The sequence below is a fragment of the Phymastichus coffea genome, unplaced genomic scaffold (assembly GCF_024137745.1).
Source record: "Phymastichus coffea isolate CEN01 unplaced genomic scaffold, Cenicafe_Pcof_1.1 PCOF00023, whole genome shotgun sequence".
Taxonomy (NCBI): Eukaryota; Metazoa; Arthropoda; class Insecta; order Hymenoptera; family Eulophidae; genus Phymastichus; species Phymastichus coffea.
The window spans coordinates 122,519-141,427 of record NW_026706834.1 but is presented as its reverse complement, the minus strand read 5'-3'; the positions used below and the strand labels follow the sequence as shown (position 1 = coordinate 141,427).

General features: G+C 33.5%; 1 protein-coding gene across 1 annotated transcript in view; it reads right to left on the bottom strand.

Moving 5' to 3' along the window:
• The window catches only part of LOC131675483 (NADH dehydrogenase [ubiquinone] 1 beta subcomplex subunit 8, mitochondrial), a 148,013-nt gene that overhangs the window by 20,474 nt on the left and 108,630 nt on the right, over nt 1–18,909 (bottom strand). Inside the window, exon 2 of the mRNA XM_058954480.1 lies at nt 12,939–13,159. Coding sequence (XP_058810463.1) covers nt 12,939–13,159 — 221 coding nt within the window. The remainder of the gene's footprint in view (nt 1–12,938; nt 13,160–18,909) is intronic.

Genomic DNA, 18,909 nt, shown 5'->3' with positions numbered 1-18,909 from the left:
CATTGAGATGTATATATTTTCATGTATTCATCTTCAGAAGAAATATCTTGCCATGATAATCTTTTACCTTTCTTTTTACTATTTAAAATAGTACAAATGACATCATCCTGAAATTGACGATCTTTCCAAACTGAATGAGGAGTTTCTTCAAAGACAATCCGCCCTACACAATCACCCTGTGCATACTGTGATTCTATATTAAAACAGTATCTATACGAAGAATTACTACAGGGTCGTCTAGAACAACCATCTGCATTACCATGTGATGTACCTTTGCAGTGTAAAATTTTGAAATTATATTGAGCTAATTTTCCTAACCATCTAGCTAATTGACCATCCAAATCCCTAAAAGAAAGAAGCCATGTTAACGCCGAATGATCGGTACGAATGAAGAAAGCTCTACCACATAAGTAGTAATGAAAATGTTTAGTTGTATCTACTACTGCCAATAATTCACGACGAGTAACACAATAATTTCTCTCGGCTTTTGTTAGAACACGACTATAATAACCTATTACTCTCTGTACCCCATCCTGAACTTGTGACAAGACAGCTCCTATCCCATTATCTGAAGCATCTGTGTCTAAAATAAAAGGTAAATCGGTACGAGGAAAAGCTAAAATAGGTGGAGTTGTTAAAACTTCTTTTAATTTCACAAATGAATTTTGGCAATCACTTGTCCAATTGAATTTGGTTCCCTTTTCAGTTAAGCGATACAGAGATTTAGCAATAGAAGAAAATCCTTTAATGAGCCGTCTATAATAAGAGCATAATCCAGTGAAACTTTTCACGTGTTTCTTACACCGAGGGACAGGTCATGTAACCATAGCTTCTATCTTTTTGGGATCAGTTTTTTTTTCGTTTTCTGAAACAGTGTGTCCTAAGCATTCTATCTCGTGTTGGAAGAAAACCCATTTTTTCCTATTCAATTTTAAATTAGCGTCACGTATCCTCAGAAAAACTCTGCGTAAATTGGCTAACATCTCATCGACTGATTTTGCCATAACCATAACATCATCAAGATAATTTAAACAGATTTCATTTAAAAGATCTCGGAGCAATTTCTCCATTAACCTGTCAAAAGTGGCCGAAGCATTACATAAGCCAAAAGCCATAACGATGAACTGCCACAAACCATTTCCAATTGAGAAGGCTGTTTTCTCTCTATCTTGCGGACGAATCCTCACCTGCCAATATCCACTTTTGAGATCTAAAGTCGAGAACCAAGATTTGCCAGCTAATTTATCTAAAATATGGTCGATCTTAGGTAATGGATGTGAATCTTTAAGTGTTTTTTCATTCAACTTCCGAAAATCTACACAAAATCTCCAAGTTTTATCCTTTTTTTTTTTAAAACTACTGGAGAACACCAAGAACTAGAAGATTCTTCGATAATATCCTGCTTTTACATATCAGTAATCATTTGATTAATATCTGTTTGGATATGAAAAGGAACCGGACGAACTGGTTGTTTAATAGGATGAGGATCGCTCAGCTCAATTTTATGTTCTATTAAATTACATTTTCCCGCAACATCATCATCTTGAAAAATGTCTTGGAAATCAGTCAGAAGTTGAGCAAATTTCTTCTTTTGTGAAGGATCTAAATTACTAATGTTATTTTCGAAGAGGTCTAGCAAGAAATCTGGTACTTCCTTAATATATTCTGTCATTCTACAACATTCTGCGGTAGCATCACTGACAACCATACCTGTAGTACTCTTAAAAATGTCACTTATTGATTCTGTAATTCCGGTCTTATTCAAAAAATCACACCCAAGTATACAGTCGTCAGTAATGTCTGCAACAAAAACTGTCATCAAGATTGAATATCGACCCAAATTAACGCGGACAATTGTTCTGAATTGGATAGGAACTTCTTCACCAGTAGGGTACCTCACATTCGGAGCATCATAGAAAGTTTTATGATAATGAGGATCAACAAATCGAAGATTGACGATCGACACGTCTGAGCCTGTATCTAATTTAAAAACGCATAACTGTCTGTCTATACTACCCTCAAACCTAAAAGTTTTCAAATTTCCAAGAACTCTACGAACGCGCATATTCGACAAATCATTATTGGAAGGAGCTTGTTCACTAAATGTCAAACCCGCTCCTGAAAGTTCGACACATCCTAGTTTCCCTGCTCCGGGCATCGAGAGCGTGTATGTCCTTTTTTATGACAATGATACCATTCAATATTCTTCAACCATTCTCGAGGATCGAATGATTGACTCTGTTTGCTATTATCTATACTATTTGCTTCATTTTGAAATTTATTTTCTGAAGAATTTGGGTTATTTTGGAAATTTCGCGCATTTCGAAAGACGGGAATCTTGTTTCTTTCTTTGATCGATTTCACTTCTAGAGCGTGAGCTAAAGCTATTTTCAAAGAAGTGATAAGTTCTAATTGAAGAACTTTCCTAACCTCAGTATGATAGATACCTATAATAAATTGAGCACAAGCAATTTTGTCGCGAATCTCTAATGAACATTCAGGATAAGCTAACGATGCCAGTTTCTCGATATCAGCAGCTTATGTTGGAAGATCTTCGCCTATTTTCTGTCTTCTATTTTGAAACAAGAAATAACTATTTTATTCTAAATGTTCACCGAATCGTGCTTCTAGTTTCTCCAATAATGATTTCAAATCCAAAACTTCCATATCGGTAAAGCTACTCAATACACCTTTTGCCTTATCACGTAACGAAGCTGCTAATGCTATCATTTTCTTTTCATCATTCCACCCGTTAGCTCTTGCAATTAAATTAAATTGATTTAAGTATTCACATAGAGGAGTTGTGCCATCATAAGTGTCAGGTTTGAAGTTATAGCCTAACCCTTCTTCAATTGATCTGGTTGAGTTTACAATAGGTGTATTTACCTCCCTATTTGTTCTATTATCTAACCCTATCTATTGTGTACACGTGTTACTTGTATTCGCTGTATTTGTTGTTGGTGTAATTTGTGTAGTTAGGTAGGAAGAGGAGCTCATCTGGTTTAGTTGTTGACGGAACTGGGTCAGTTGTTGTTTAAGAAGACATTGTTGTGACTGTAGATTTTCAATGGTTCGACGATGATCGGTAACAGTAGCATCGCGTAGACGAAGCTCCGTCGTAGTGTTCTGTTCTTCGACGCTGCGATGTTGTAATCTTTCTTCCAATTGTCTACTATATGTTCGCTCGACCTCTCGTTTGGTTTGTATAACCTCCAGTTGTCTTCGGTACTTATCGAGTTCAACCCTTGCATCATTAAGTGCTAACAGCGCTTCCTGGAGAGTAGCTTGTGGCAATGGGATATCGGTCACTGTAGGCGCAAGGGCGGGTTCAGTCACCGCCCGCAACTCATCGGTCAGTGCACCCGAGGCATCTGCGACCATCGGCGGCGTTGGCAAAACGTCCGCAATCACTACCCGGACATTGATCCCTGAGCGCGAGCCGTCAGCCGTCGAGTCGTCCCCTGAATCGACATGAGCAGTTTTAGTATTAGTGCGAGCAACAGTACCTGTATTTTTAGTAGGTCTTGTTTGTTTTTCCGGTCGATGTTCAATAGGAGCAGCGGTGTCATTGTTAATAAGCACAACGTCGGCCATAGCAACAATCTCGGCACTGGTAATAGCAACTGCAGCGGCTTGTTCGTCCGCGGCAATCTGTGCTCTTGTCTTTGTCTGGAATGGTACATGCGTTGGTGTGCGCGGCGTTTTTCCTGACATCTCGAAATATCCCGGACGAGCCCCCAAAAATGTTACGCTAACACGTACACTCACGCAAAATAATAATAATAACTTTGTTATAAGAAGAACGAGAATGTATTTATTTGAAATAACCACAATTATATGTTTATCGTCTCAATGCAAAACATACTCTGAGAAAACAAAGCGAACAAAACAAACTAACAAAATCGCTTAGCAACGTATTTCGTTCGAAATCAGAGGAGAATACATTACAGTATTAATAGGGTTCAGGGGTATTCGCCCTCGAAATACATAAAAATGAAAAAACGCCGAAACAAGGCAAATTTTATTTTATCATTTCCCGATGAAAATTTATTTTTCAATTTTTTTATGATAATTTTGTGATTCTGTACACGAAAAATCCACTCAAAAGTGTAGTTTTTCCCCTGTACATCGTAGAGGTTACAACCCCTCGAGTCTAAAACCATGCGGTTTTGTTGTTTTTTAAATAAGAAATTTTTTCCATTTTGTTCCATCAAAAAAGAATCATCACAACCAAGGTTACTGCTGTTTAACTGTTTTGAAACTGGTGACGTTTGAGGGTGATTTTCATCCCCTAGACAGCTTTTTCCGCTGATGAAAAAAAAAATACGTGTCTCTTATTTTTATATAAAGTATAACATATCTCAAATTGCAACGACATTGAAGACGGACGGTTGGGAATGTTCCCTTGTAAGTAACAAAATTACACCACCACAAAATGAAAATATTATTTTACCAGATAGGAACACAAAAAGTATATTTTAAAATTACACTAGTATACATGAAATTCAATAAATAATATTCAAATTAAAAAACAAAAATGGTGGAGTTAATGGCATCAATACCAAAGTAATAAAATTACTAATGAACTTCCTATCAGAACCTATTACTAATATCATAAATAACTGCATTAAAAAATAAATATGGCCTGATGTACTGAAAAAAGTCGGAATTATACCACTACACAAATCTAATGAAAAACCCTTACCTAACAACTTCTCAAAGATATTTGAAAAAATCATACACAAAAGATTATTACATTTCATAGAAAGTAGCGACCTGATATCTACAAAACAATTTGGATTTCGCAAAAACAGAAGCACCAAGCATGCACTACATCGCATAACTAACATCATTTACAACAAACTCAACTCAAGTTATCCAATAGCAATTACCTTTCTTGATATGGCCAAAGCCTTTGAGACAGTATACCATATGATTTTATTAAACAAATTATACAATAACAGAATAAGGGGCAGTACATATAACCTTATTAAAAGCTACCTTGACAATAGAAAACAAAGAGTAAAAGTTAACAATACCATAACCAACAAAGAAACAGTAAAAACAGGAGTTTTGCAAGGAACAATTTTAGGACCGCTACTTTTTATACTTTATTTAAATGATCTATTACTAATAATGCCAAAAAACGGAATAATGTCTTTCGCTAATGATACAGCTATTATCTCGACTGGTAAGAGTTGGAATGAAATAGAAACAAATATGAACGAAAACTAAAAAGTAGTCGGAACCTGGCTAATGTTAAATAAACTTTCATTCAATATATATAAATCAGCTTACACGAAATTCGGTAGTAATTATAACAGCACACCAAAGAATCTTAAAATAAAAATCCTTGGCAATAAAATTAATCTTGTAGATAGTACAAAATACCTAGGGGCTACTTTCGACAGCAACATGAAATGGGATCTACATTTACATATTCTATACAAAAAAACCAAATATTTGATGTATGATTTCTACAAACTATCAATAATAATGAATTTTGACTTATTAAAAATGCTTTATTACGCACTCTTTCACAGCATTATATGCTATGAAATTATTGTTTGGGAAGGAGGGTATTCAGGTAGAATTGAAGGGATTCAAAACCTACAAAACAGACTACTCAAAATAGTATATAAAAGTCATTTTGTTATAGAGCAATATCCACTTAACTTGGAACAGATTTTATCACTAAAATCCCTACTTTTTCTTTGTAAAGAATTACAACAGAAATACAATATAAAAGACGAAAAAAAATTAGATTTAACAAACTGCAACACCCAAAAAGACACAAGAGCCATAATGCTCTTCAACAATCTACCAAACGAGCTTAAGACTATTGATAGTTTGAATAATAGAAAAAATAAGCTCAAAAAATGGATAAAAGAAAACCTATAATAATAAAAAAAAAGAAAAAATAGAGAATAAAATAAATTATAAAAATATGATATAAAAATTAACTAAATTCTATGGAGATTTGCTCCCTACACTAGAAGTCCGTGAGGATGTAAATAACTACACCAAGTTACTATTAGATATAAGAACATACATCTGTGAAAACAAAAACTGTAACATGTACTACAGAAGATCTCACACAAGATTAACCCATTTCTATTACTCAAAAATACTAGATAGAACTAAAAAAGACAGAAACAAAATAATCAAGATGGCAAACGATTTACTAAAACATTTTAATATTGCACCATATAACAAGAATATCAAAAATATACAATTTATAAGAGCTATGTACCCAGATCAAAAGCCGAAACTAACGAACAAAACTCCTATTGAAAAAGTTTTTGATGAAATAGATAAAATAGCAGAAGAAAACAATTGCATGTACGAAAAAAACAAGATACGTGTGAAGAATCCAATGTTAGCACCGGGGAAGCCTATACAGAATTAAAACTTTAGCAGGAACACAAAGAAGTCTTTTCACATTACAGAGAAACATGTGCAATTGAACTTACATGCTCAGCAAGACTCAACAATTTTGAAAGACTCATATACAGAAAAAACATGAATGCGACCACAACTGCAAAACAAATGTTAGAATAGAAATCGATAATATAGAACCAATAAGTGAACTGAACTGCAATGCTACTTCAGCATAAGCGGACATGCCCAGACTATTCTAGTTAAGTTATGAATGTGTTCCATGTAGTTTTAAGTTTTTAGTTTTAATTTTACACCAAACCAGCAAACAAGAATACATTTCCTCTGCTGGATTACATTTAATATGTAATATATGTATGTACACTCCCGCCCAAAAATCTTCGTTCACTCGATAACAAAACGACTCTAACTTTGAAACTCTATATCTCGGCTGGAAACAAACCTACAGAGCTCTACAGGAGCTCATTTGAAAGTTCTTTTCACGCTCTGTTGAATAGTGTATATTAAAATTATGCTAACATATTTCTCTTCTATATAAGAGAGCGAATGTCATAACAAAAATTACGACATTTTTGTTGTTTCTTTAACCGCAAGGCCATTATGTGAAAAAAAATCGGAAAAAAAATCTAAAGAAAGAATTTTGTAGCTCTTTTATTATAATATCCAAAACATTCATTCATAAATGCTTTTGATCTAAACTAAATTCAGCGATTATATAAGTATTTCATTGAAAAACAGCGAAATTTCATAATCATATAAAAACATTTTTTTTCAGTCATAATATCATGTATCGTAATTTTTTCAATATTTCATTTTTCTTCACTTTGTTGTTTTTCGTGGTCTACCAGGGCGTTTCTTGTCTGCAACACTGCCACTACTTTTAAATTTATTTACATTATAGTGTACGGTTCAACGAGGAATATTGAGAATATTAGCGATCTGATGATTACTTTTACCATTTATGTATAATCCAATAACTTCATAACGTTTACCCAAATCTCTTGGTGCCATACTTCAATAATACTTCAACAATATATTACTATGGTAAAAAAATAATAAACGAAGGTTACAAGAACATTTACTTTTTATTTTTTTTTAATCATTAGTTATGATTAGATTTAATAGATTAGATTAATTTTGTTAATTACATTGATACAAAAAAGAGCAACAAAAATGTTCTTATTTCAAATCAAATATTATTTTCATGACTGTTGAATTTCAACAAACGTATATCGCATTACAATTGTTTCTTAATAGTTTTTACACTGACTCAAATTTTTCGTTGATCAAGATTTGCATACAGTTAAAATTTGTCTATAGTAAATAGAATAGCTTCACGTAAAAATGATCCTTTTTATTCTTCCAAAGTGAAGAAAAATGAAATATTGAAAAAATTAGGCTACTTGATATTATGACTGAAAAAAATGTTTTCATATAATTATGAAATGTCGTTTACGCATTCTTCTTATAAAATAGAGCATTATCTTCCAAGTAAATTTTTTTCTACGATTCGAATTTTCCGAGAGAAAGAGTAAGGAATATAGACGCTGTTTTTGAATGAAATGCTCATATAATCGTTGAATTTAGATTAACAGCATTTATGAATGAGTGCTTTGGATAGTATAATATAAGAGCTACAAAATGCTTTGTTTAGATTTTTTCTATGATTTTTTTCTCGTAATGGCGAGCGGTTAAAGAAACAACAAAAATGTCGTAATTTTTGTTTTGACATTCGCCCCCTTATACAGAAGGAAAATATGTTAACATAATTTTAATATACACTATTCAACAGTGCGTAAAAATACCTTTCAAATGAGTCTTCGCAAAACTCCGTAGTTCATTTCCAGCCGAGATATGGAGTTTCAAACTTAGAGTCGTTTTGTTCTCGGGTGGGCAAAGATTATTGGGCGGGAGTGTATGTTATCATGTAATTTATGTATATTACGTTGGATTAAATAAATAAATATAAAATAAAGAAATAAATTAATTGTTTCATTATCAACTACACCTGTTGCTATTTAGATGAATTTTTCAGTGAAAGAAATTATGATATTCGAAAAACGTATTAATTTTATTCATGTCAGCCACATCTCTGTTCACTTTGGCTTTCGAAATATCAATATGCTGCTCAGATGTTTCATAATTACCGTTAGTAAAATCTTCCATTTGATCAACAATGTCAGCTAGAGCTACCGAGGAAACTATCCATTCTATTATCCAAACTATCCACGGGATCCATTATTTTTTTTAACTGTAGCATTTACTGAAGATCCAATGCAGATATTTTGTATATGATGTGTGTCTTGCAGCATGTAAATATGGATACATTTGCTGTACAGATTGCAAATATAACGGCCAATCTCCAGTTCTCTCTGCCTCAACAAAGTGCTTCAAAACTTCAACCAAGCCTAACGATAACTGAACTTATTTTATACTAAAAATCGGTGCCTTTTATGCAAACCATAATCTCTTGAGCTTTTTGGTATTTTGGGAGATCAAAAGTAACGAATATATGCTTTGACCGCGAGTTATTTTTGACTATTGGTAAGATTTTTCATCAGCGCACAGCTCCATGAAGCCATTCCAACGAACTGTTTTCTCTGGGTTTATTTTTTTTTCATAAACCTACATGCAGTCTTTAATTTTCATAACTGGATACGAATATGCTGTGTAGTATTTACATGATCAAGTAAAATAGCATTTAGTCCATCAATATTTCTTCTAAGAAATGGTTTTCATGTTAAAAGACCGAGATTGTCAGTATTGCAAGATGGAGATTTGTCTTTCAGTAGCTTTGTTACTCTATCTACAACAATATCTTTCACGAGCATAGCACATATAATACCACCTGTAATAACGAAAGTACTTCGTCTATCAAACGTGTTAGTATTATGATCGGCGATGTCGAAAATAAATTGTAAAAAACTTTTATGCTCTCTACTTTCTTCAATGCTATCTTCGAATAATAATGTCTCACGGTAAGATTCATAAAAACCAAAGTATACGAGAGAATCAATTAAATTTCGCGATGCATATTTTTTGTATATACTTATGGATAGTCCAAGCATAAGTGGAGATATATACACACATAGTCTCATTGATGAAACCAAGCAATGGGTAAACATCAATACTCGGTTGTCCCACTTTTTATTATTAATTTTGGACTTCTTGTGGCTTTTGATTACTATTTCTAAAAACAATTTCAAGAAATGTGGGCATTACTCTTCAATGCTATCTGAAACATAATGAGAAGCTGGGGATATTCATCGGTTGTATAGTATTTCTCACGTGTTTCATTTAAAATTATTTTTGATGCACTTTTTACTATTTGTTTTTTGAATTCCAAATAATCTTTTGTTTGATTTATTTTGTCGATCTATCCTTTTCGGAGAATTTGATTTGTGTATTTAATAAAACAAAATTGACAATCACCTTTGTAACTATAAGTAGATATATCATTTCTAAAATATGATTCTTTTGTATCTCTCATTGTCGGCAAATCGAAAATTTCTTCAGATTTCGTAATATTTTTTAAATTCAGCAATTAATTCTTTCAAAGAAAATTGTAATGATATTATTCTGAATTTTGTTCAACGAAACTGATTATGAACTCAAGCAAGTTTGTATTCGATGGGTCAGCCTGGCGACCAAAAATATTAGTTAATATTTATAATGGTAAATAATGTTTTTTTCATGAAAATCAATTATGCAAACGTTGATATTTCGTCGCGCTACCCCAAGTTAAAAAAAAAATGAAGAAAATCGGTGCAGTAGTTGCTGAGATAATAAAAAATTTCGTCCGGTTTCACTTTGAAGGCGCGTGACAAGTTTTTGTGCGGCTTGAGCACAACCTACAGTCTCTCTTCCCTCACCACCGGATTGCGCGCTCATGGTCCATGGCCGGAATTTTCTCTCTTGTAGAGTACAAATTCTTGGATGGTTTTCAATTCTATTAACGAGCTGATATTGTTGAAGTAACTTCACCTTTCGCTGAAGATATTGATGAAAACTGCATTGGAAAAACTTAGTAAATAAAGCCATGAGAGTTTTTTGAAAAAAGTCTATCTTTGCTCCTGTTACACTTAACGAATTCATTTTTTTGGTAAATTCGTCAAAAAATTGAAGCTTTGGGAGGGTATTACTTACCAATAATAATCGCTTTTAGAATGGACGCTATTCAATTTGTTAATTAAGCTATTTCCAGCACACGAGATGTGTTCAAAAAGTAAGGTGACTTTTCAAATTTCACGGGCAACGTACTTTCGATTATCGATTTTTTTGTTTTGTTATGTTAGTACACTCTTCCTGAACATCTGTACCAAGTTTCAAGTGTATAGCATTTTTTGTTTGGTTGTGAAAGGCGTAAAGGTTATAAGTGTTTGCGTGCTCGGCGATTTCTTGCTATCGAAAAATATGGATCAAAGGGTTTGCATCAAATTTTGTGTAAAAAATAAAATAAAGTGCTCCGACACACTTGAAATGTTGACGGTGGCATACGGTGAAACTGTTCTGAGTAAAAAAAATGTTTACAAGTGGTGCAAACTCTTCTAAGATGGCCGGGAAGATGCCAATGACGAGCCTCGCTCTGGACGCCCAAGCACGTCAACAACTGATGAAAACGTTCAAGCAGTGAAGAAAATTGTTCTGGAAAATCGTCGAATCACTATCAGAGAAGATGCTGAGGATGTTGGTATATCGCTTGGCTCGTGCCAAGAAATTTTTTCTAATGTTTTGGGCATGAGACGTGTGTCAGCGAAGTTTGTTCCGAAATTGCTAAATTTTGACCAAAAGAACCGTCGCATGAGCATCGCTCAAGAACTGTTGAATGACGTCAACGACGACCCAGATTTACTCAAAAGGGTCATAACTGTTGACGAATCATGGGTATATGGTTATGATATCGAAACCAAAGTCCAATCGTCCCAATGGAAGAGCTCAGATGAGCCAAGACCGAAAAAAGCACGCCAAGTTCGATCAAATGTCAAAGTTTTGCTCACTGTTTTCTTCGATTACCATGGCGTGGTACATCAGGAGTTCTTACCATATGGACGTACGGTCAATAAACAGTATTATCTTGAAGTTATGCGCCGTTTGCGAGAAGCAATACGAAGAAAACGCCCAGAATTGTGGAAAAACAATTCATGGCTTTTGCATCACGATAATGCCCCTGCTCACTCATCTTTGCTTGTGAGAGATTTTTTGGCCAAAAACAACACCACAATCATGCCTCAGCCACCATATTCACCGGATTTTGCCCCATGTGACTTTTTCTTGTTCCCAAAACTAAAGAGACCTATAAAAGGACGGAGATTTACAACGATTGAAGAGATAAAGACTACATCGCTGGAAGAGCTCAAGGCTATACCGAAAAGTGCTTATGAGAAATGCTTTGAGGATTGGAACAACCGTTGGCATAAGTGTATTGTATCTGAGGGGGATTACTTTGAAGGGGACAACATAAATATTCATAAATAAATAAATATTTTTTCTTAAAAATACAAAGTCACCTTACTGTTTGAACACACCTTGTATACTTTAGAGCGTCTTTTGAACATTTTCAATTATATAATTAATCGAGAAAATAAGTCTACGTTAAAGTAGAAGTTTCAGCGAAAATGAAGCCTTTACAATAATTTATACGACACCACTAATCGCAAGAAATTAACTTTTAAAAGAGTCTCTTTTTTAATAACAATAGCTTTTACAAGAACAGTTTTCAACATTTTTTTTCGAAATTTATCCCATTACTTCCTCTCTTCAAAACGTTTAGTTTAAAGTGAATTGGAAAATCATACTTTACAAATTGTCAAAGTTGTTAGTCAATCAACAAATGGTTGAATTTAATGATTTTTTTTAGATAAAATTATTTAATCAATTTTTACGCGTGGCCATTTAATTTAAACCCCCTTTTAGCGCCGAAAATGGTAAAAACTATGTAGCTCTACATATAAGAGTTCCTTATTAAAATCTACAAAACCTCTTTATTCACCTGTTTTTTGTTATTTGTTTATTGTTGCTGTACTTTTCTTTACTAGTTCATACTAGACAAGCGCTACAGAAGTACTGATTAGGAATTAGAATTTTACTAAGTGCTTTAAGTAGTGCTTGGAAAAAGCCACAAAATGGTTTACTTCATAATTTTGTACGAGTTGATTTATGATATAGTCCGGAGATGAGATGAGCAAAAAAGGTTTGAATTTTCAAAGTTGGATATATCGTTACAAAAAATTAGAAGATCGTATCAATTGTATTTTACAGTCATATCATAAACAAAATCTTGAAAAAACCTTTGAAAATACACCCAGACTTACTTTGATACATTCATTTTTCACTGAGATACCAAACTTTTAATTTTTGAATAGAATAGTTTAAAATAACATAGTAATAAAATTTTTTTGAAATTGAGGACGATATTCTTGGATGAAGAACTATAATTTATATTGAGAACAACGTTAATTATTATTGAATTCAAGAATTTCTTTATTATGAAAAGGTTAACTTATGATTCATGTAAAAATATAAAAATTATAATTTCTCACAGATTCGTTGAAGTTTCTTTTATATTCGGGTTGATCATAAGGATAATAAGGATCACGAAGTGCTACGCCTTTGTATGGTAGGTTTGGATAATCGCCATATCCAAATCCGTCATCAGGGTAAGGTTTATATTCTTCAGGATGTAAATTATATTTTTTTGCGGCGTTGATACATTCTTCTTCAGTTTTTGGATATGGTCCAGGTAACCAATCTTTATTCCAATCTGTAAATGAAAAGGCGGATTGAATTTCAACATACTGTTTAAAAAAGCGTTATATTTAGATGAAACACTTTCGAGCTATTCGCGAATGAATTTATGCATTTTTGGTTCACGTGAAAATTCATTAAGGTAGTTATCCCCCTACTACACTAGTCATCACGTTCGACTCGCATTTGACTGTCGTAGTTGCTAGAGATTTGACAACGCTACGAAACGAGAATTAAAAGAGAACAAAAGGTATAATAATACCATAGAAGCTATTGCCAAAAGAAAAGGATTTTTTTTAAGACCTTATAAAGTAGATTATGGGCTTTACCTGAGACTATATACACGATAAGTTAAAAAAACAAGATTAAAATAAACTTATCTGGTAGAGGTCTTACAAATATCAACTTGATGAAGTACACTAAAATTTGAAACAGCAAATTTTCGCAGTGTATTTATGAGAAATGATTTGCCAAGTTCTGGACCACGCTACTGTGAAGCAACAATAATCAATCTGGATGACGTTAATAAACAACAAACACTCTAGTTTACTTATCATAAAATTATAAAAAGAACGTCACATCCTTTGATAGTTTCGATGTTCTTATACCTTTCAGTTTAATGATGTATATAGGAAATTACGTACAATCTCAACAGATATCAAAATTTCGATACCTACATCTGTGGTCATCTTTGCCTAAAGATTCTGTACAGAGGTATATAAGTAAAGACAATTTTACATGTCCAGGCCACTCGGCCTGATTGCAGGGATACCTTGCTTTGTTTTTTCTCTTCTTTTCCTCTTTTACCATGAAATCTCTAATTTGGATGTTTTCTTGCCAAACCAGTTGGTCGAAGGAAAGAAATGTGTGACGTCACTGTTTGGCAAACACAAAGTGTAAATATTTAGGGTTGGGTTCTATCCCTACAATGTAATTCGACAACAAGTTGAATTACATTTCTGATTGTTAAGCAAGTTTCAGCTTTCATATCGAATCATGTATTCACGTCACACCTTTCACCCTTGTTGCAACAATTTTGCGTTTGGGAGAGACACCACCTGGGCCAGTTTTACCTCCTTCCCTTGAACCTAATAAAAGGATCAAAGAATGCTCTTGTGCTTCAGCCCTCAATATAAAAAAGGGTGCATCGCCGGTCCTCGTCGTTTTCTAACAGTTGACCGGCCTAGCAGCAGAAATCTCTGGATCACATTTACGAAGCAACCTAGTCAAGGCGATATCAAGGCACATATAGAAAGAGACCTCCAAGATGCAGGTATAAAGAGGTCAGTACAAATACGAAAACAGTACGAGAAAAAAACCTAATGTAGTTTCCTTGTGGCAGTAACCAATAAATTTCAACCTATTTACAATCCACTTTATTGCAACGCCAGCAATCTATCTTTTTTATTTTACTCCGCATCTTAATCACTTGAGTACGTAACTCAGGAAAAGACGCGATTGTATACAGCATAATGGTCCTTCGTATTTGAACTGTCATAAAGAACTTATTCATTTAACTCTTACTGATACATCGCCAGTGCTAAAAGTGCATTATGATTTTTCATCAATTGAAGTTTCATCGTATCAAAATTACCTTCTAGGTTTAATTGAACTTTTAACATTCAACTCAATACTTAACGTTAAGGCAACGCACAATATATTTTATATTGGTGAAAGTGTAACCACTATATCTACGAGTAGCTACGAGCTTGACGACATTAATATATTTCTTCAGAAGAACTTTAAGGAACATCATAATGCTGTAAACTTCAAGGCGAATAAGAATAAGTTACGTTATATAATTAAAAGTGATCCCTATCCATCCAGAATATTTCATCAAGACTTATGCACTCTACCATTTCACTGTTCATTACACATTTGTGGATGATTATGCATAAGAAATGATAATAATTTGCAGTTAACAAATACTAGATTTGTTAATAATGCTATTTGTCATCTGTTTGATATGAGTTAAATGCTATAAAAACTGATAAACATACGAATTTCCTCTATCAACTGTTATGAAAATTTGGCTATCTCTCACTCCAAATCCAACTTTGATGGTTGAATATATTGGCCGAGTAGACATAGAAAAAAATCGCATACTTGTCGATCAATATAGTAACTTTGATATCTTAATAATACTGAGCTTTAATCTCAGATTTTATGAGGGCTAACGAAATACACTAGTAAATATGAAGCATAAATTAATTTTCATAGGATAGAGTACTGACGTTAATCTCGCCTATCAAATACTAAAACGAGTCAATGATATGGATATTTACGAAGATTTTAAGGTTGATATAAAGCATTTCGAATAGCTTATGCTATACGCGACTGTATTGAATGCGAATAAAATTGGTCTGCTTGATTTTTTAAAAAAACAAAGAAGCATTTCAATGCTTTTTTATAGTTGGGATTTAACCCAATAACCAAATTCTACATATAAATAAAAACCATATTTGAACCGTCAAGACAACAAATTGACAGATAAAACCACTGTACTTTCGTAACTTTACTCTCCAAACAACTAAAAGCAACGACGTTGATACATGAGATATACGTGTGCACATGTGTGTGTCTTTGAGTGTATGTGCATGAGGTGTATGTGTGTGTGTGTGCGTACGCGCGCACGCGTGTGTATAATTGTAAATTCGTGAAGCTATATATAACAACATGTACTTTTTTAAATTGCATTTGTAAAATTCTATCAGTTTTTTACAAAATTGTTAGTATGTTGCATAATTATATAGTGATTATTAATAGCTACATTCGTTTTCAAATAAATTAAATGGATGTATGAATCGGCACAACTATCGATATTGGTGAAATGATAATCCAGATTGGATGCACGAAGATACTACATAATACCTTCAGAAATTAAATGTACAGGCTGGAATTTTAAATAATAGATTGATAGAAGCATTCTCTATTCAGTCTAATTTAACAGCTGCAACTGCTTCGAAATTACATGACTCATGCAATAAAAGAGATCATATATTTTGAATATATATGGTGTTAGGCCACATTTTGAACTATAATATATACAATATGTGGATGTAGTAAATTCTGTTGTTTTCTTTAGGGTGTCCGATTAACGCGAGTCCCCTTGTCTATGTTAATTGGAATGATGTCTGGCCGGTTAAGGCGAGACATGCTAATTTTTTAGTTATATTTTTTATTTTTATTTTTTATTTTTATTTTTTACCTTATCAGTAAAGGCAAAGTAAAAAATCTCTTAGAAATTGTCAGTTATTGTTAAAGTTCTTGTTCGAAATGTCCCATTTCATAGTTGACAATGTAATGTGCGATCATAAAATGCTGACACTTATCTTTAAATCTTATCATTCGGGATCGCCTGAATCGTGTCAACAATGCGTTGCCGTGATTTCTCTAATATTTAAAATTTTGCAGAGCTCCGGAAATTTTGAAAACATTTTCAAATGTTTAAAAACTTGCTTTTATCCAAATTCTTGCATGTTTGTAATTTTTGCAACTTTATGAAGTTTTATTTGCAGATTTTTCATACTACGCATGTTTACGCGAATTTGCGCATATTGCAGTTGATCTCGAAATAACCTTGTAGGTTATGCTCAAGGTGAAACCTAAGGTTACTGACAAACGACCGTTTCAAATTCCTAAAAGTTTGAAGTGATTGAAGTTTTTTTTCTAGTAGCCTTATTTTCCGAGATATTCAGATGTGTCCATACTTTTGGGACACCCTGTATTCATCGGTAATAGCTATGCACAAGTGAAGTTTCACGTGTCGCAATCCCTAACAACCACCCGTCCACCCCTTTAAAATGTTGGACTGCAGCAATTTTCAAAGTTTTATACAAGAGTTTTTTATCGCCAGGTTATTTTGGAACGAGCGATGATTTTTATTATATCCATCGGTAATACGAGGGGGTCAATAAGTCTTTACAAAAAGAAAGAAAAAAAAGTTTTGCGTATGTAATTTTTTTTTATTTTTGAACATAATCTCCTTGAAGGTCGATACATTTTATTAAACGGCCTTCCAGTTTTTTTAAGCCATCACAAAAATATGATTTCTGAAATTCCTCAAAATAGGCAATTGTTTCAGCGATGACTTCTTCATTCGACGTAAATCGTTGTCCGGCAAGCTATTTTTTGAGGTTAGGAAATAAGAAAAAGTCCCTGTGAGCCAAATCAGGCGAAAATGGTGGATGGTCAATTAATTCGAACTTTAAATCGTTAATTTTTGTCATCGAAACTGCACACGTGTGAACTTGAGCATTGTCTTGAAGAAAGAGGCATTTTTTTTTGTTCAAATGAGGACGTTTTTCTCTGATTTTTTCTTTCAGCTAACCTAATAATGACGCATAATATTGTCCAGTGATCGTCTGGCCCTTTTCCAAGTAGTCGATGTAGATGGTTCCATACGCATCCCAGAAAACCGTGGCCATAATCTTGCCAGCTGACTTTACTGTCTTTGCCTTCTTTGGGGCTGGTTCTCCTGCGGTAATCCATTGTTTGGACTGTTCTTTGGTTTCAGGAGTGTAGTGGTGTACCCATATTTCGTCTACAGTTACGAATCGATGCCAAAAGTTCTCCGGATTACGATATATGCGTGCCAAAAGAGCCTCAGAGGTGACCATGCGGGTTCGTTTGTTTTCAACACTGAGCAAACGCGGCACCCAACTTGCTGATATTTTTTTCATTCCCAATTTTTCATGCAAAATTGAAATGATTGTACCCTTTGATACCCCTGTGGCCTCAACTAATTCTCGCAGTTTTAATCTTCAATCACTCAACACCATATCGTGGATTTTGTTGACCATTTCGGGCGTACTCACTTCTACGGGGCGTCCTGAACGAGGTTCATCTTTTGTTGTTGTACGGCCGCGTTCAAATTCATTTACCCAGTTATAAACAGTCTTAAACACAGGGGCATACTTGCCATAAACGGTATTCAACTCAACTGTGATTTCTTTTGGTGTAAGGCCTTTCAAATGAAAATGTTTTATAACCGCTCGAAACTCTGTTTTTTTTCATTTTTCAAATAAACCAATAACTTTTTGTTCAACCAACGCTCACAAAAAAACTGGAAATACATTAAATACATAGTCAATAAATATTGCAAGATAATAAAATAAATATATTTTTACTTATTATGATATTATATAACCGTATATTTTTCAATAGTCTTTCATTGATCTCTAAGAGCATTCGGTACATTTCTGATTAATTTTTGTTCACGAAGAAGTTGACAAAATCAATTAACATATGTATATCAAATAAAATGTATTTTCTGCGCCTTTGTTGATTTATGTCGCGTTAGTTTAATCAGTACTATGAATATATTTCAGACATAATTTCCATCTTAATTTGTCAGATACACTTGTCGTTTTTTCATCGTTTATTTTATACTCTTATACACTTCCTAATAATTTTATCGTTTCCAACATATGGCTTTTCCACAGTCTACGTGATAAAAACAGGTACATATATACATTTTGTATCGTCACCATTCTCTAAAGCATTACTAAAACAATTTGTACATATTGATATCATATACTCTGAAGTAAGAATAAATCACGAACAACTTGCTGAGCAAAATCTTCACAACTAAATTTCATATTTATATCATGTAACCGTCCTATCTATGAGCTCTTCTCTAATTTTCATTGGATTACTGCAACCCGCTAAACTAATGAATCTACATATATCAATTAGTATATTAAACGGCGCCACCTCACCTATTATATTAGTGATAGAGTCAAATTCTATATAAGGAGCGTGACG